Source organism: Piliocolobus tephrosceles, chromosome Y (assembly GCF_002776525.5).
Source record: "Piliocolobus tephrosceles isolate RC106 chromosome Y, ASM277652v3, whole genome shotgun sequence".
NCBI classification, from domain to species: domain Eukaryota; kingdom Metazoa; phylum Chordata; class Mammalia; order Primates; family Cercopithecidae; genus Piliocolobus; species Piliocolobus tephrosceles.
The window spans coordinates 10322450-10337113 of NC_045456.1; the positions used below are offsets into that span (position 1 = coordinate 10322450).

The 14664-nt window shown below is 40.1% G+C and overlaps 1 protein-coding gene and 2 long non-coding RNA genes across 3 annotated transcripts in view; 1 reads left to right on the forward strand and 2 right to left on the reverse strand.

The window, feature by feature from the left end:
- Nucleotides 1–879, reverse strand: part of LOC111531638 — a 44853-nt gene extending 43974 nt beyond the window's left edge. The window contains exons 1-2 of the long non-coding RNA XR_002728343.1: nt 828–879; nt 605–703 (exon numbers count right to left, since the gene is read on the reverse strand). This is a non-coding gene — a long non-coding RNA (uncharacterized LOC111531638). The remainder of the gene's footprint in view (nt 1–604; nt 704–827) is intronic.
- Nucleotides 880–3162: 2283 nt separating this feature from the next.
- Nucleotides 3163–5058, reverse strand: LOC111531729. Its single transcript, XR_002728370.1, has 4 exons — nt 4063–5058; nt 3860–3929; nt 3696–3756; nt 3163–3519 (listed from the first exon to the last, which is right to left on the reverse strand). It is a non-coding gene; the product is annotated as an uncharacterized LOC111531729 (long non-coding RNA).
- A 7513-nt stretch (nt 5059–12571) lies between these two features.
- Nucleotides 12572–13636, forward strand: ATXN3L (ataxin 3 like). The gene is made up of 2 exons (XM_023199003.1): nt 12572–12805; nt 12959–13636. The coding sequence occupies exons 1-2, from the start codon at nt 12572–12574 to the stop codon at nt 13634–13636; spliced, it is 912 nt and encodes a 303-aa protein (XP_023054771.1).
- Nucleotides 13637–14664: the final 1028 nt, after the last annotated feature.

Below are 14664 nucleotides of genomic sequence, written 5' to 3' on the forward strand. Positions count from 1 at the left end.
ATCTTTTTTATTTTTTTAAGAGACAGGGTTTTGTCCTGTCACCCAAGTTGGAGTGCAGTGGTGTGATCACAGCTCACTGCAGCCTCGACCTCCTGGGCTCAACTGATCCTCCTGCCTCAGCCTCCAGAGTAGCTCGTACTATAGGCACATGCAACTATGCCCAGCTTGGTTAGATACTACACATTATATCTAAATTCTAAAATAATAAGGGCTAATGCTTACTAGCCTTGGTGGGGAAAACATTTCTTAACTGAATGCCTACAAAAAAACCATGGTAACACAAAAGTTAGAGGCACCATCCACACTTAATTATACATCTGATGATTAGATTGTTTTCTGAGTGCTTGCTTAAGGCCTATATCATTACTTACCTGGATGCAAGCAAAGTCTCGTTCTTGATCATGATGAGGTTTGCCATGACTTCTTGACAGGATCATAAAAACACATTATGGCAAATGTATGTAGACACAGCTTTTTTTCTAGAACCCTGCAATTAAGCTTACTCACTACCACCATTGCAAGAACCATCAAGTATACCTGAAATCTTGCAGTACTCCAAGGTCTATAGCACTGTTAGAGATACCATTTTCTCTTTACTACTTACCTGCAAACAAACCCACAGTTGCTACTATGACATGCAACTCCGCCGTTAATTCCTTGGATAGCAAATAGCTCAACAATCACAAAGTTAAACATACATTTTCTGTAAAATATAAAACAGCAGAATAACATGGTTGCTATAGTTGGTAAAGACTATCATTTCTTACCTGAGTACCTACGGAAAAAAGCACACGCTAAAAAAGTTTAGGTAAATGTATACCACTTACTTAGATATATGAAGATCTGGCCGGGCACGGTGGTGCACACCTGTAATTCCAGTACTTCGGGAGATCAAGGTGGGTGGATTGCTTGAGGCCAGGAGTTCGAGACCAGCTTGGCCAACGTGCAAAAACCCCAACTCTAAAAATACAAAAATTAGCAGGACATGGTGGTGCACACCTGTAATCCCAGCTATTCAGGATGCAGAGGCACGAGAATCGCTTGAACATGGGAGGTGGAGGTTGCAGTGAGCTGAGATCACCCCACTGCATTCCAGCCTGGGCGACAAAGCAAGACTATGTCAAAAAAAAAAAAAAAAAAAGATATATGAAGATCTGATGGTCTATGATGTGGTTAAAGAACACATCATCACTTGCCTGCATAACAGAAATGTCTGCCGTACCAACCATTGTTAGGTTTATCAGGGTCTCACTACAGAAACCTGAAATACACATTGTGAAATATGTGCTAAAGGACACAAACATTTCCACCAAGACGACATCTGAAAATAACCTTGGTCACTCCATCATTACGGAACACATAAACTCTACCTGGATACTTGTAATAATGCAAGATCAATGCCACTGTGATCTACAGATATGTAGGTTTTCCTAATTTTTGTGTTGCCATAATTTGTTCAGGTATTTAGTTAAGGAATTATATTTTCCCAACCAATGCTGGTAAGCATTAGTCATTATTTTTAGAGTTTAGTTATAATGTGTTTAGTCTTATAGTGAGGGAGGGATATGCAGGTATGCAGAAAAGCAGCAGATAAACTTAGCCATTTCCACAATTATGGGACATATCAAATCTATCTGCACAATTTCAGTGATACAGGGTCAAAATCTATGCAGAAATCCATTATTTCTTGACTGGACACTGGGAGAAATCCTATTGGCAGAACAGGGGTGGGGAACACAGTGATAAATACCTGGCTGGTTACCTGCAATCCCTCAACACTCTCAAGGTTCTGCATATACTTTTGGTGAAACAGAAAATGGGAAAACTCGGCCTATCTGGGATTGGTAAGGACTCAATCATTTCTCTCCCAAATACCTGGGAAAGAAATCACGATGGGAAGACATGTAGGGATACATCATTACTGAACTAGGTCTCTATGACAGTTCCACGCTGCAGGCTGTGGTACTTACCTCACCCAGCAATGCCCCACATTACCTAGGATTGAAAGGCCTGCTGTGATGCCCTGACACACATCTGAAAGACATATAGTGGTTGATCCACAACCTGTGCTACAAGGACAATCACAAATACTCTTGTTCACTGGCATCATTTCACGACTCATCAAGGTTACCTGGATAACAGAAGAACTCTGAGGCTACAGCCTACAAGGGATACCTGCAGAAACACCACAGTCCACATCGGGGTGACAGATAATATGATCAACTATCTGGGCATTGGCATATCTATCTATTGTGTGGAGTGTGAAATTTGCAAAAAACAAACAAACAAAAAGCTTTACCTCTGAATAAGCAAACAGTAAAATCTCATGCTTACTGGCATTGGGAATCACTAATTATTTTTTCCCAGTGACACATATGCCAAACACAAGGTTACTCTACCAGACTCAAAACCACCATTAATTTTATCTACATGCAGGAAACACAGAATGTCTTTCATGAGATAATGTCACAACATCTCCTACTTCTCTACAGAAAGAGAACTTTATGGGACCCCTGCAGGAAACCATGGGAAAAACACTGTGTCAAGGAGAGCGACCTCTTTGTCCAGGAAATCTGAAGTTTCAGGTGTTCTGTATTGGCATAGGACTCATGTGATCAATTACCTGGTTACAATCCAGGGCCCCTGAATGGTCATTCTCAGGCCGGCCTTGATTTCATGACTAGCAGCAGCAGAAGAAATGCATCTGACGGGATGCCACTTGGTGTACCTGAAAGACGAAAAAGACAAGCACTACACAGCCTGGTTACTGCCGTCATCTAGGAACCATCGACCTTACCTACATCTTGGCAGAACTCCAACTTCCACCTCACACCATTACTGACTCCAGACTGAGGATGTGTCAGAAATATCATTTCATCCTGTGATCTGGTAGAGTAGGATAATTTACCTGGACGCCCACATCTTCCTCAGTCAAAAGGGACTCAGGTTCAAGGCACATTTCCTAAAGTTGAACACAGCAAGGACTAATGCTTACCACTCTTGGTTGGCAAATGCATCATTTCTTAACTGAATAATTGCAGAAAATAAAGAATAGAAAATGAGCCGAGGAACCCATGGCAGGACAGGGACAAGAGCCGGAAAGTCAAGTGCATTGATCGGTGTATGGGAAGATTGGATAGTCCGTGGCCTGCTTAGGCCCATGCCGTCACCCACCTAAATACAGGCACAGTCCTCTGCTCAAAGAGGTTTCCTGTGACCTTTCCAAGGGAACCTAAAACCACATATGTGACCAATGTATCTATGGACACAGCATTTCCACTAGGACCCTGAAAACCGCCTGCTCACGATCATCATTGTGGGAGCCAAAATTGTACCTGGATGCTTGCAAGCCCTCCAAGGTCTAGGCCATTGTAGGACATGCCATTTTCTCTGGCCCGCTTCTCTGCAAATCCACCGCGGTTACTCCTGTGATGCACAGTGCCACGTGAGTTCCCTGGCACATGTCAATCAATCAGCACTCACAGGGTACCTCATACCTCATACCTCATACGTTCTCTCCTGTACAGAAAACAACAGGATCACATGGCAAGGAGAATGGGGAACTACTACCCTTTCTTACCAGAATACCCATAAACCCATCACATGGTAAACCATTCAGGGAAAGGAACCTCACTGACCTAATATGTTAAAATCAAATGGTCTGTGGTGAGTTTACAGCACACATCATCACTTACCCAGATAGCAGACAGGTCCCCTGATCGTGTCTCTGGTTAGTTAGGATTTCCTCCCGGGAACCTGGAAAGCATACACTGAGATATATGCCTCAGAAACACATAAACTGTTCTACCAGGACACCTACAAATCACGATGCTTACATCCATCACTGAAAGACTCTTACCTGTATGCTGACGGTGTCCCCAAGCTCAGGGCCATGATCCCAGAAGACAGCATTTCTCTCTACAGGACACCTGCAAAATGTCCATGGTCACTGCTGTGGCTGGGAAAGCTGGATCATTACCTGGTATTTGTTGTCCCACTGCACTCACAGGTTAGTCACATGCAGAGGGAAAACTCATGGTTTAGTATGCCGGGGAGTCTTACCATTATTTCCTAGGACTACTGAAGCGAAATCTTGGGAACAACAGGAAGGATGGACACCATCATCACTTTCCTAGACAGCTGAACCTCACGTGGCCCATGTATTGCTTTCAGCCCTCATCAGTGCTGACCTCCAGACCTGTATCATATTCATTGTGATGTCATGGTAGGGGGCTGAAATAGGCACGAAGATATATATGTAGAAGGACACGGGGTTTTCCACCAGGACTCCAGCAAAGAACCTTGAGTTCTTCCAGCTTTATGGGACACACCACTAGACCTGGATACTTGCAGTAATCCTAGGTTGACCCTGACAGCAGAAAACCACCATTTCACAACTGGACACCTCCACAAAACCTAGGGGCAGCAATGGCGGTGGGAAATACAGTGATAAATACCTGGTTACCTGCAATCCCTCAACACTCACAGGGTCAGAACACACTTTGGATGAAAGAGAAAATGGGAAAACCCAGTGTATCTGAGATTGGTTAGGACTCAATCATTTCTCACCTGAATACCTGGGAAAAAGTCACGGCAGGAAGACGTGTAGGGAGACGTCATCAGTGAACCAGTCTCTGTGACAGTCCCACGCTGTGGGCTATAGTTTAGGCCCGCATCGGCACTTACCTCCACCAACAATGTCCCATGTTACCTAGTTTTGATAGGCTTATTGTGATATGTTAATGTAAATCTGAAATATATATTGTGAATAGTGTGACTGGTACACATATCATTCTACCTATATACCTCCAGTCTTTTCTGGTCACTTTTATTATTTTTGTATTCATTAAATGTACCTCGGTACTTGTAGAAATTTGAGGAAAGCTCCTTTTAAGAATCCTTGTACTTTCTTGATTAGATCCCTGCATAATTCCAGTTGTTAATTTCATGGTATTGCACAATATGGTTAATCTAGATGTCTGTGGATTTGTGTAGCCCTGTAAGTGTTCATTACTCATTATCTGTCAAGACATGCAATAAATTCTCCTGATTATTTGTATTACTAGAGGCATATTTATTTTTAACTGCATAAATGTGAAATACAAGTTTAAGTTAATATTGTGTAAAACATTAATAAAGTTGATATCCAGAAATACCAAGGTGTTTTACATGTTAATACAACCTTACCTGGTCTCTATATACTAGCCCAAAAACCTGAATGGATTACCTACAAAATACACAGTAGCTTCAGCATCAGGGATCCCTTTTTACGTACCTAGAAAATCTAATGCTCTGCATTGTGTAATTACCCCCATTACAGGAAGCAAACAGTTATCACTACCTGCTTACAAGCAATGTTTCATTACTGAGCATTATGTGATTCACCTCATAGTTTTGACAAGAACCTGAAAAATCATATAAGACAAATGTGCTTCAGGTCACAACTTGTTCTCCCTGGGCACTTGCCTACAACCTTGTAATGCTTCCATTATTTTGGAATACACATCAACTCTACCTAGACACTTGCTTTAATTCAAGGTCAACACATCTTTGTTAGAGACACCATCATGGGTGGTGATAATTGCACAGCTGATAATATCCCAAGGTTGCTACTCTGATGGGGAGCTACAAGATATTTTCAAGGACACATGGAAATCATTGACCACTCACCTGATTAAATGTAAATTTTCTGTGAAATACAAACTCTGTGATAACATGCCTGCTAGAATTAATAAAATACTATCATGTTTTGCCTGAATACGTACCAAAAATCAAATGGTAAAACTTACCTAGATATATAAAAATCAGAAGATTCATGATGGGTTAGGGTGTGCATCATCACTTACTTAGACCAGAAATGTCTTTACTGACATCCACTTTTAGTTTCGTAACAATTACTTCACAGGAACCTGAAACACAATGTGAATATGTGTTGAAGGATGCAATGTTTTCCAGAAGGACATTTGCAAATAACCTTGGAGAGTTCCATCCGTATGAGACAAATCAACTGTACCTGGACATTTGCAGTACTGCAAGGACAACACTGTTGTCATATCAAACCATCATTTCTTGAGAGGAAATCTATAAAATCACGTGGTTTCTACTGTAGTGAAAATCACCATGATCATTGCCTGGATACAAGCAACCCCTCAAACTCAGAGGGTTTGCCATACATTTTCCCTAATATATGAAAAGCAAAGACTCATGGTTTCTAGAATTGATACAGGTTCTATGATTTCTTTCCTGAACCCCTGCAAAAAAATTATGGAAAGGGCGATAAAGATGTGCTTGGGGCGCTGTCATCACTTACCTATGTACATGATGATCAGATGTGCTGTGCTGTGCTTTTGTCCCACACCAGCTCTTGCCTTGATGCCAGCAATGTCCCACCTTTTACAGACTCCCTGATTACCTTTCACAGACTCACTATGATGCCTTGACTTGGATCAGAAAAACACATTGTGGAAAATGCATTTGGTATTGTGGAAAATGCATTTGGTAAATATCTTCAGATACTTGAACACCTGCAAAGTCCTTTGGTCACTTGTATCATTTCAGGACCCATCCATGCTACCTGGATGCCTGCTCAATTCCAAGTTCAAACCATGGTAAGAAAATCCTTCCTTTCTTGAAGGCATACCTGCAAAATGACCAATAACCTGGTGACAGATAAGACCATAAATTACCTGGATACTTGCATATTCATCTATTGCTCTGAGTGATAAATATGCATTATCTCTAAATAAGAATACAGGAGAATCTCATGTTTACTAGTATTGATAGAGACTAATTCTCTAACAGCACACATGCCAAAAAACTGTTAGTATATGTATCTTAAGGATATCATTAAGTACTCAGGTATCTGAAAATCAAAAGGTCTCTCACGAGTCAATGTCATATCATCACTTACCTGGACACCAGCGATCTCTCCTGTTAATAAACATTTTTAGGTCCATTGTGATCTCTGGATAGGCACCTCAGAGCATAATTTGAGATATGTGTCAAAGAACACAACCTTTTCTATCAGGATGCCTGAAAATAACCTTGATCACTGCCATCATGCAGAAACCATCAACTCTACCTGAATATCTGAAGTACTCCAAGGAAGTGCTGTTGTCAGATAAGAACATCGTTTCCCGACCACACTCTCAAAATTCCCATGGATACTACTGGAGGAGGAACACCACGATAGTTATCTAGATATGTGCAGTTCTTCATCACTAAAAGGGCTGAGCATACATTCTCTACAGAACAAAAAAGTGAAAATTCATGATTCCTCAAATTGTTAAGGGCTATCTCGTGCTTAGCTGAATAGTTGCGATAAACACATAGTCAAAAAAATGTGACACCATCATCACCTATATAAATGAAGATCAGATGGCCTAAGATCAGATGGCCTGTGCTGTGGTTTAGGCTCATATCAGCACTTATCTGGGCACCAGGTGAATCCCTGTGAATGACCATTTTGAGATTCATCATGTTCTTTGGACTGAAACCTGAAGAACAAATTGCTACCAATGTTCCTATGCACACAATTTTTTCCTCCTGAATAGCTAAGGACAACGTTGGTGGCTTCCTCCATGGCAGGACCCATCAACTCTACCTGATTACTTGTAACATTCTATGGTCTGCACTGCTGTTAGTGAAAACACATTCTGTTCACTGCACACTTCCAGAAGTCCCGGGGTTACATCTGAGAAGCAGGACATCATAAGAATTACGTAGATACCTGCAAATCCAACACTCACTAGGCTGAACATAAGCTTACATTAATATGTAAAACAAACAATATAGTTAATAGTAACAGTAAGGAGATTATCATTTCGTATCTGAATACTTTAAAAAATCCAAAAACTGACAACAATAAGTAGAGGCCAACACCACCACTATGGCTCACATCATCACTTACCTGGACACCAGCAACGTCCCATGTTGACCACCATCTTTAGGTTCCCTGTGCTCTCTTGACAGGAACCTGAAAAACACTTTAGAAAATACATGTTAAAGGACACAATTTATTTTCTATGAGGATGCTGTCAACTAACCTTAGTTACTTCCAGTATTACTGGACGCATCAACTCTACTTGAATATTTGTAGTACACCAAGGTAAACACCATTTTAGAAAAGATTATAATTTCTTGATTAGATAACTGCAAAGATTCCATGATTACGAACATGGTGGGAAGCAATGAGAATTACTGTGACAATCCCTCAATACTCACGAAGTTATACAAATTTTTCCTAAAATGTGAAAAGAAAGAACTCATGGATTCTATTACTAGTAAGAACTTTTCATCACTGAATACATAAAGAAAAAAGAAACACAGTAAGGAGTATTTGGGACATCATTAATCACTTACCCAGATACAGGAAAATCAAGTAGACGTGCTGGGATTTGAACTTACCACATCAGTTACCTATAATCCAGCAGTGTCCCCCATCAACTACCATTATTGCGCTCACCATAATCTCCTGACAGAATCCTGAAACACACATTATGAAAAATGTTATATTTGATATACATCTGATTATACCCGGTCACCTGCACATTCCCCTGGTCATTTCTGTCATTTTGGGATCAATCAACATTACTTGAACACTTGCAGAACTCCAATGTCAAAATCTAGTAAGAGACACTTTCCTCTCTTAAATGGATACCTGCAGAAATCCCATGGTCATTCTGTGGTGATGAAAAATATGATAAATTAGCTGGATACCTACAAGTCCATCTAACACTATGATTATTAAATACACATTAGCTCTACATAAGAATACAGTAAAATCACTCATGCTTATTTGTACTGTTAGACAAAATTAATTTCTTCTATGCAAACCAGCCAAAAAATAAGATTAGTATCAGAGTTGTCAACACCATCATTAATTACCTGTATATCTGAAAACAGGAAGGTTTCTACTATATAAAAGTCGCATTAGTTCTTACTTCTATACTAGTAAAGCCATTGCCTGATAGCTGAAAATAAAAACATGGTAATACTAGTACTAGGGACAGCATCATCACTGACCTAGGTATGTGAAGATTAGATGTTCTGTAGTGTGAAAGACCCACATCAACACCTACCATGCTAACAGCCATTGTTAGGTTCACCACCATCTCTTGACAGGAATTTGAAAAACACATTTCGAAATATGTGTGAAAAGACACTTTTTAAAGCATGATGCTTGCCAATAACTTTTGTCACTTCCATCATCATGGGACATATACACTTTAGCTGGACATTTGTAGTACTCCAGGTCAACAATGTTGCCAGATGAAACCATTCTTTCTTGACTGGATATCTGCAAAAATCTGATGGTTACTACTGTGGTGAGGAACACCATGAAAATTATCTGGATACGGCAATGACTCAATATCCACAGGATTAAAAATAAATTTTCGAAAATATGTAAAACTAAGAACTCATGGTTCCTAACATTGGTAAGGACTATGGTTTCTTATCTCAGTCTCTTCAAAACAAACAAGCAAGCAAAAGTGTTAGGGGCACTTTCATCACTTACCTTCTTATATGAAGGTCAAATGTTTCCAGCTGTGCATTAAGCACACCTCATCACTTACCAGATACTCATAACGTCCACCATTAATGGCCATTGTTAAGCTCACTATAATCTCATGAAAGGAGCCTGAAAAGCATATTGTGAAAAACGTGTTTAATACATCTCTTATGCTACCTGGACACCTGCAAATACCCTTGATCACTTCTTTTTGTGACTCATCAATGCTACCTGGATAGTTCCAAAGGTGTGAAGTTAAACCCTAATAAAGACACCTCTCTCCTTTGAAGAAATACCTGCCAAAATCCCATGGTCACTAGTGGGGTGATAGACAGTGTGATATCTTACCTGGATACCTGCAGGTTTCTCAACTGCTACTAGGGTTAAGTACAAATTAGCACTAAACAAGAATACAGAAAATCGCATGCTTATTCTTATTAGTGGAGCAAGTTCATTTCTTCTCTGCAAAACTGTACCAAACCAGGTAACTATTACAGTTATGATCACCATCATCAATTTCCTAGATATCTGAAATTCGGGTCTCTAGTGTATAAATGCCACATCATTTCTCACCTTTATATTAGTACTGTCCTTACCTGAATGCCTGTTTATAAAAACAACATTCTTGTAACCACAGTGGTACAGGCACCATCAATGCTTACCTAGATAACTGAAATCTGAAGCTCTCTAAAGTGCAAAGGCTCACACCATCTTTTCCCTCTCTTTTATTTAGCTAAGTCCATGTTCACTATCATTGTTAGTTTCAGCATCATCCACTGACAGCACCTAAAAAAAACCCCATGAAGGCAGCCATGGTTAGAGATACATCTTTTTCTACCTAGACCATGTAACATCTCATGAGAATCACTAGCAGTAGGAGAACCGTCAACTTTACCTTGATACTTGCAGAATACCAAGGTCAAAACCATGGATACGTCATAATCACTTGACTCGGTACCTGTACAAATACCATGGTCAATACTGAGATGAGAAACACTATGAAAATTGACTTGGAAACTTACAAATCCCTCAGTCTTAGCCAGATTTCAAAACATTATCTCTGAACTAGTAAGCAGTAAGGGTGTATTCTTAAATAGGAATTATGGGAACATTATAAATTCTTACCTGAATATCTGCAAAACCCCAAAAAACACGGTAACACAAATGTTAGAGGTATCATCATCACTTATGTAAATTTCTGAAGGTCAGAATGTCTTCTGTGTGATAAGACCGACATCATCAGTTGCCTGGATACCAGCAAAGCTTCATGTTAATCCCCATTGTTAGGGTTACCTTGATCTTTAGACTGAAACCTGAAAAAACACATTGTGCCAGATGTGTTTAAGAATGCAACTTTTTCTAGCAGAACATCTGCAAGTAACTTTTGTCACTTCCATCTTTACAAACTCATTAATGCTACCTGGATATTGGCAGAACCTGAAGGTCAACACATTGGTACAGGCACCATCATTTACTGTCTGGGCATCTATAAAAATCTCATGGTCGTTACTGTTTTGACGAAAGTTATGATCACTTACCTAGATACCGGAAAATTCTTCATTCACTCCTAAGGTTAAACATGCAATCTCTCTAAACCAGAAAACTGGTTAAGCTAAGTCTCACAGATTCCAATACTTATTGGTAGAGCCAGTATCTTTTTTTTTTTTACCCGAATACCTGCAAAACACATGATACCAACACATGTTGAGGACATCATCATCACTTACCGAGATGTCTGAAGAGCAGATGGTCTGTACTATGTTTAAGGTTCACATAATTACTTAGCTAGATTCCATGAAATTCCTACAAAAATGACCAATATGAGTTTCACCATTATCTCTTGATAGGAGCCTGTAAAACCATATGGCAGCAGTGGTGGTTAGGGATACATCTTCTACATGGACCTCAAAAAATCCCACGGTGACTAGTACTGTTAGGGGAACCATGAACTCTACCTGAATCCTAAGGTTCTGAGGCCAATGTTGTAGTTAGAGACACCATCATCTCTTGACTACCTGCTGAGAAAACATACGGTGGTAACCCTGGTCAGGATGCATGTCCTTCCATCTGGCCCCCTGCTCATTCCGTGCATACACTCACTACAATCATTAGGGCATCACTAAGTGTACTTGGACACTTAGAGAAGTCCAAGGTCAACACAGTAGTTTCACACACTGTATGTTCACTGGACACCTGCAAAAATCCTATAGTTACTACTGCGGTAAGGAACGCTGTGATATCCTACCTGGATACCTGCTATATCTTTGTCACTACTAAGTTTGAGAGAGATTGTCTCTGACTAGAAAACAGTAAAATCTAATGGTTACTACTTTTGTTGGGCACACACATTTCTTATCTGAACACCTGTAAAAACACATGGATATGAAAAGAGTTCAGGACATCTTCATCAGTTTTCTAGATGTCTGAAGATCATTTGGTCACTAATGTTTTTAAGGCCCACATCACATCTAACTAGGATACCAGCAAAGTCCCATCTTCATCGCCACCGGTTTATTGTCATCTATTGAGTGGAACCTTCAAAATTTCATGGATATTACTGTGGTCAGTGACATCATAAATTACCCAGAGACTTCCAAAATCCCATGATGTCCGTTTGGTTAAAGCCCATGTTCTTTCTTTCCCAGTTACCTGCCAAATCTTCTGTTTAGTACTGTGGTAAATTTCACCTTTATTCACTTACTAAAACCATGCCGACAACCATAATTAGAGAGACATTATATTTTATAGGACATCTGAAAATCAACGGGCACTACCATGGTTCAAGTCACCATTATCCCCTATGGGATGACTCCAAAATCCCATATTCACTTTAGGTTTACCATCAGGTCTTGACTAGATACTGGCAAAACCACCTTGGTCACAATAGTGCTTTGTGACATAGCATCCCTTACTTAAATACCTACAGAAACCCATGGTCTTCATAAGCTTTGAAAACCTAACACCTATTTCATGGCTATCTACAAACTGCCCGGATAACTGCCATAGCCGGGCATATAACATGTCCCCGCATATATACAAAAACTCACCGTTAGAATCAACATGGATTTCATCTTTCATGAAAAACAAGAAGGCTTCCTTTGTGCTCAGCACTGCCTGAATAATCTGCTGCAAGGAGAATATTTTAGCCCTGTGGAATTAGCTTCAATTGCACATCAGCTAGATGAAGAAGAGAGGATGAGAATGGCAGAAGGAGGAGTCACCAGTGAAGACTATCGCGCATTTTTACAGCAGCCTTCAGAAAACATGGATGATAGCGGCTTCTTCTCCATTCAGGTAATATGCAACGCCTTGAAGTTCTGGGGTTTAGAGGTCATCCATTTCAATAATCCTGAATATCAGAAGCTTGGGATTGATCCTATAAATGAAAGATCTTTTATATGTAATTATAAACAACACTGGTTTACTATTAGAAAATTCGGAAAACACTGGTTTAACTTGAATTCTCTCTTGGCGGGTCCAGAATTATTATCAGATATATGCCTTGCAAATTTCTTGACTCAGCTGCAACAGGAAGCATATTCTGTATTTGTTGTTAAAGGGGATCTGCCAGACTGTGAGGCTGACCAACTGCTGCAAATCATCAGTGTTGAAGAGATGGATAGACCAAAACTTAATGGAAAAAAATTAGCCAAAGAAAAAGACCAGAGAGTCTATAAAACAGTTCTTGAAAAAGTGTCAGAAGAAAGTGATGAGTCTGGAACATCAGACCAAGACGAGTTGGATTTTCAGAGGGCCCTGGAACTAAGTCGCCAAGAAACCAATAAAGAAGATGAAGATCTCCGCAGGGCTATTGAGCTAAGCATGCAAGGTAGTTCCAGAAACACATCGCAAGATCTTCCAGGGACATCATGTGGAACTCCTGCTTCGGAAGAGCCAAAGAAAATAAAAGACTATTTTGAAAAGCATCAGCAGGAACAGAAGCAGCAGCAACAACAGTCAGATCCGCCAGGTCACAGTTCATATCTACACGAAAGGCCAACAACAAGTTCGAGAGCAATTGAGAGTGATCTCAGTAACGACATCAATGAAGACATGGTACAGGCCACTGTCGACACTGTTTTAGACATTATGAGAAAGAATCTGAAAATCAAAGGAGAAAAATAATGCCTTCAAAAATAATTTAGTCATACTTTGCAACATTATCCTGTGTGATCATACTGTAGGATCCATTTTGGTCATCTGTCAAATAGATGAGGAAATAAGCCTTCTAGATCGTTTGCAAACAAAATGGTGAGAGAGATGTGGGACTAAATAATGATCATTCAACTAGTAGCCAAGGAGACATTCAGCTATTAATAAATTTAAAATAGCTTTCAAAATGTTCCTTTTTGGTTTTTTTCTAGCGTGCAATAACTAATGTGACTAAAATTGGAGATTTTTCATGGGTCTTTTTGCATACCAATTAGCTCTTGCCATAGAACTTTTTCCACATGGTCTCTTCTATTGTAGATAATGTGGCTCATTTTGGTTGCTTTTATTTCTCATGAACGAATTTAACCTTTCAGGAAAGTGTCTCTTGTCTGTGTTGATCATAGTAATGGTTTTAGAAGGATAAACAGTTTGCCTTCCAACTATGTACTGTGCACTTAAGTATATTCTTACGTTATTTCTTCTGACCACAATTTCTGCTACTTGGTCCTTAATTATTTTCCATAAGTCTTTTGAAATATGGTAATATTTTCTGAGGTTTCGTTTTTTACACCCTCTGTGGTAAGATCATTATTTCATGACTCTGGTGCCTTACTTTTTGTGGGGGAGATGGGGGGCGGGGGGCAAAGACTTGCTCTGTCGCCCAGTCTGGACTGCAGTGGCCCAACCTCGGCTCACTGCAACATCTGCACTCTGGGTTCTAGCAATTCTCGTGCCTCAGCCTCTCATGTAGCTAGGAGTACGGGCATGTGCCAGGACGCCTGGCTAAACTGTGTATTTTTAATAGAGATGGCGTTTTGCTGTGTTGGCCAGGCTGGTCTCGAACTCCTGACCTCAAGTGATCTGTCCGCCTCGGCCTCCCAAAGTACAGGGATTAAGGCGTGAGCCATCGGGCCGGCTGCTGGTGTATTCCTATACCCTGAAATCAGCCCTGCACAAATATTTGAGAATGAGCAACTTTTTAAATGTGGGAAAAAAAAAAA

Excerpts from the sequence above, each read along its gene's own strand:
- ATXN3L (XM_023199003.1), top strand. The coding sequence starts at position 12,572 with ATGGATTTCATCTTTCATGAAAAACAAGAAGGCTTCCTTTGTGCTCAG. Across the intron at positions 12,806-12,958 it reads GCGGCTTCTTCTCCATTCAG|TGGTTTAACTTGAATTCTCT; the intron begins GTAATATGCAAC and ends TTCGGAAAACAC.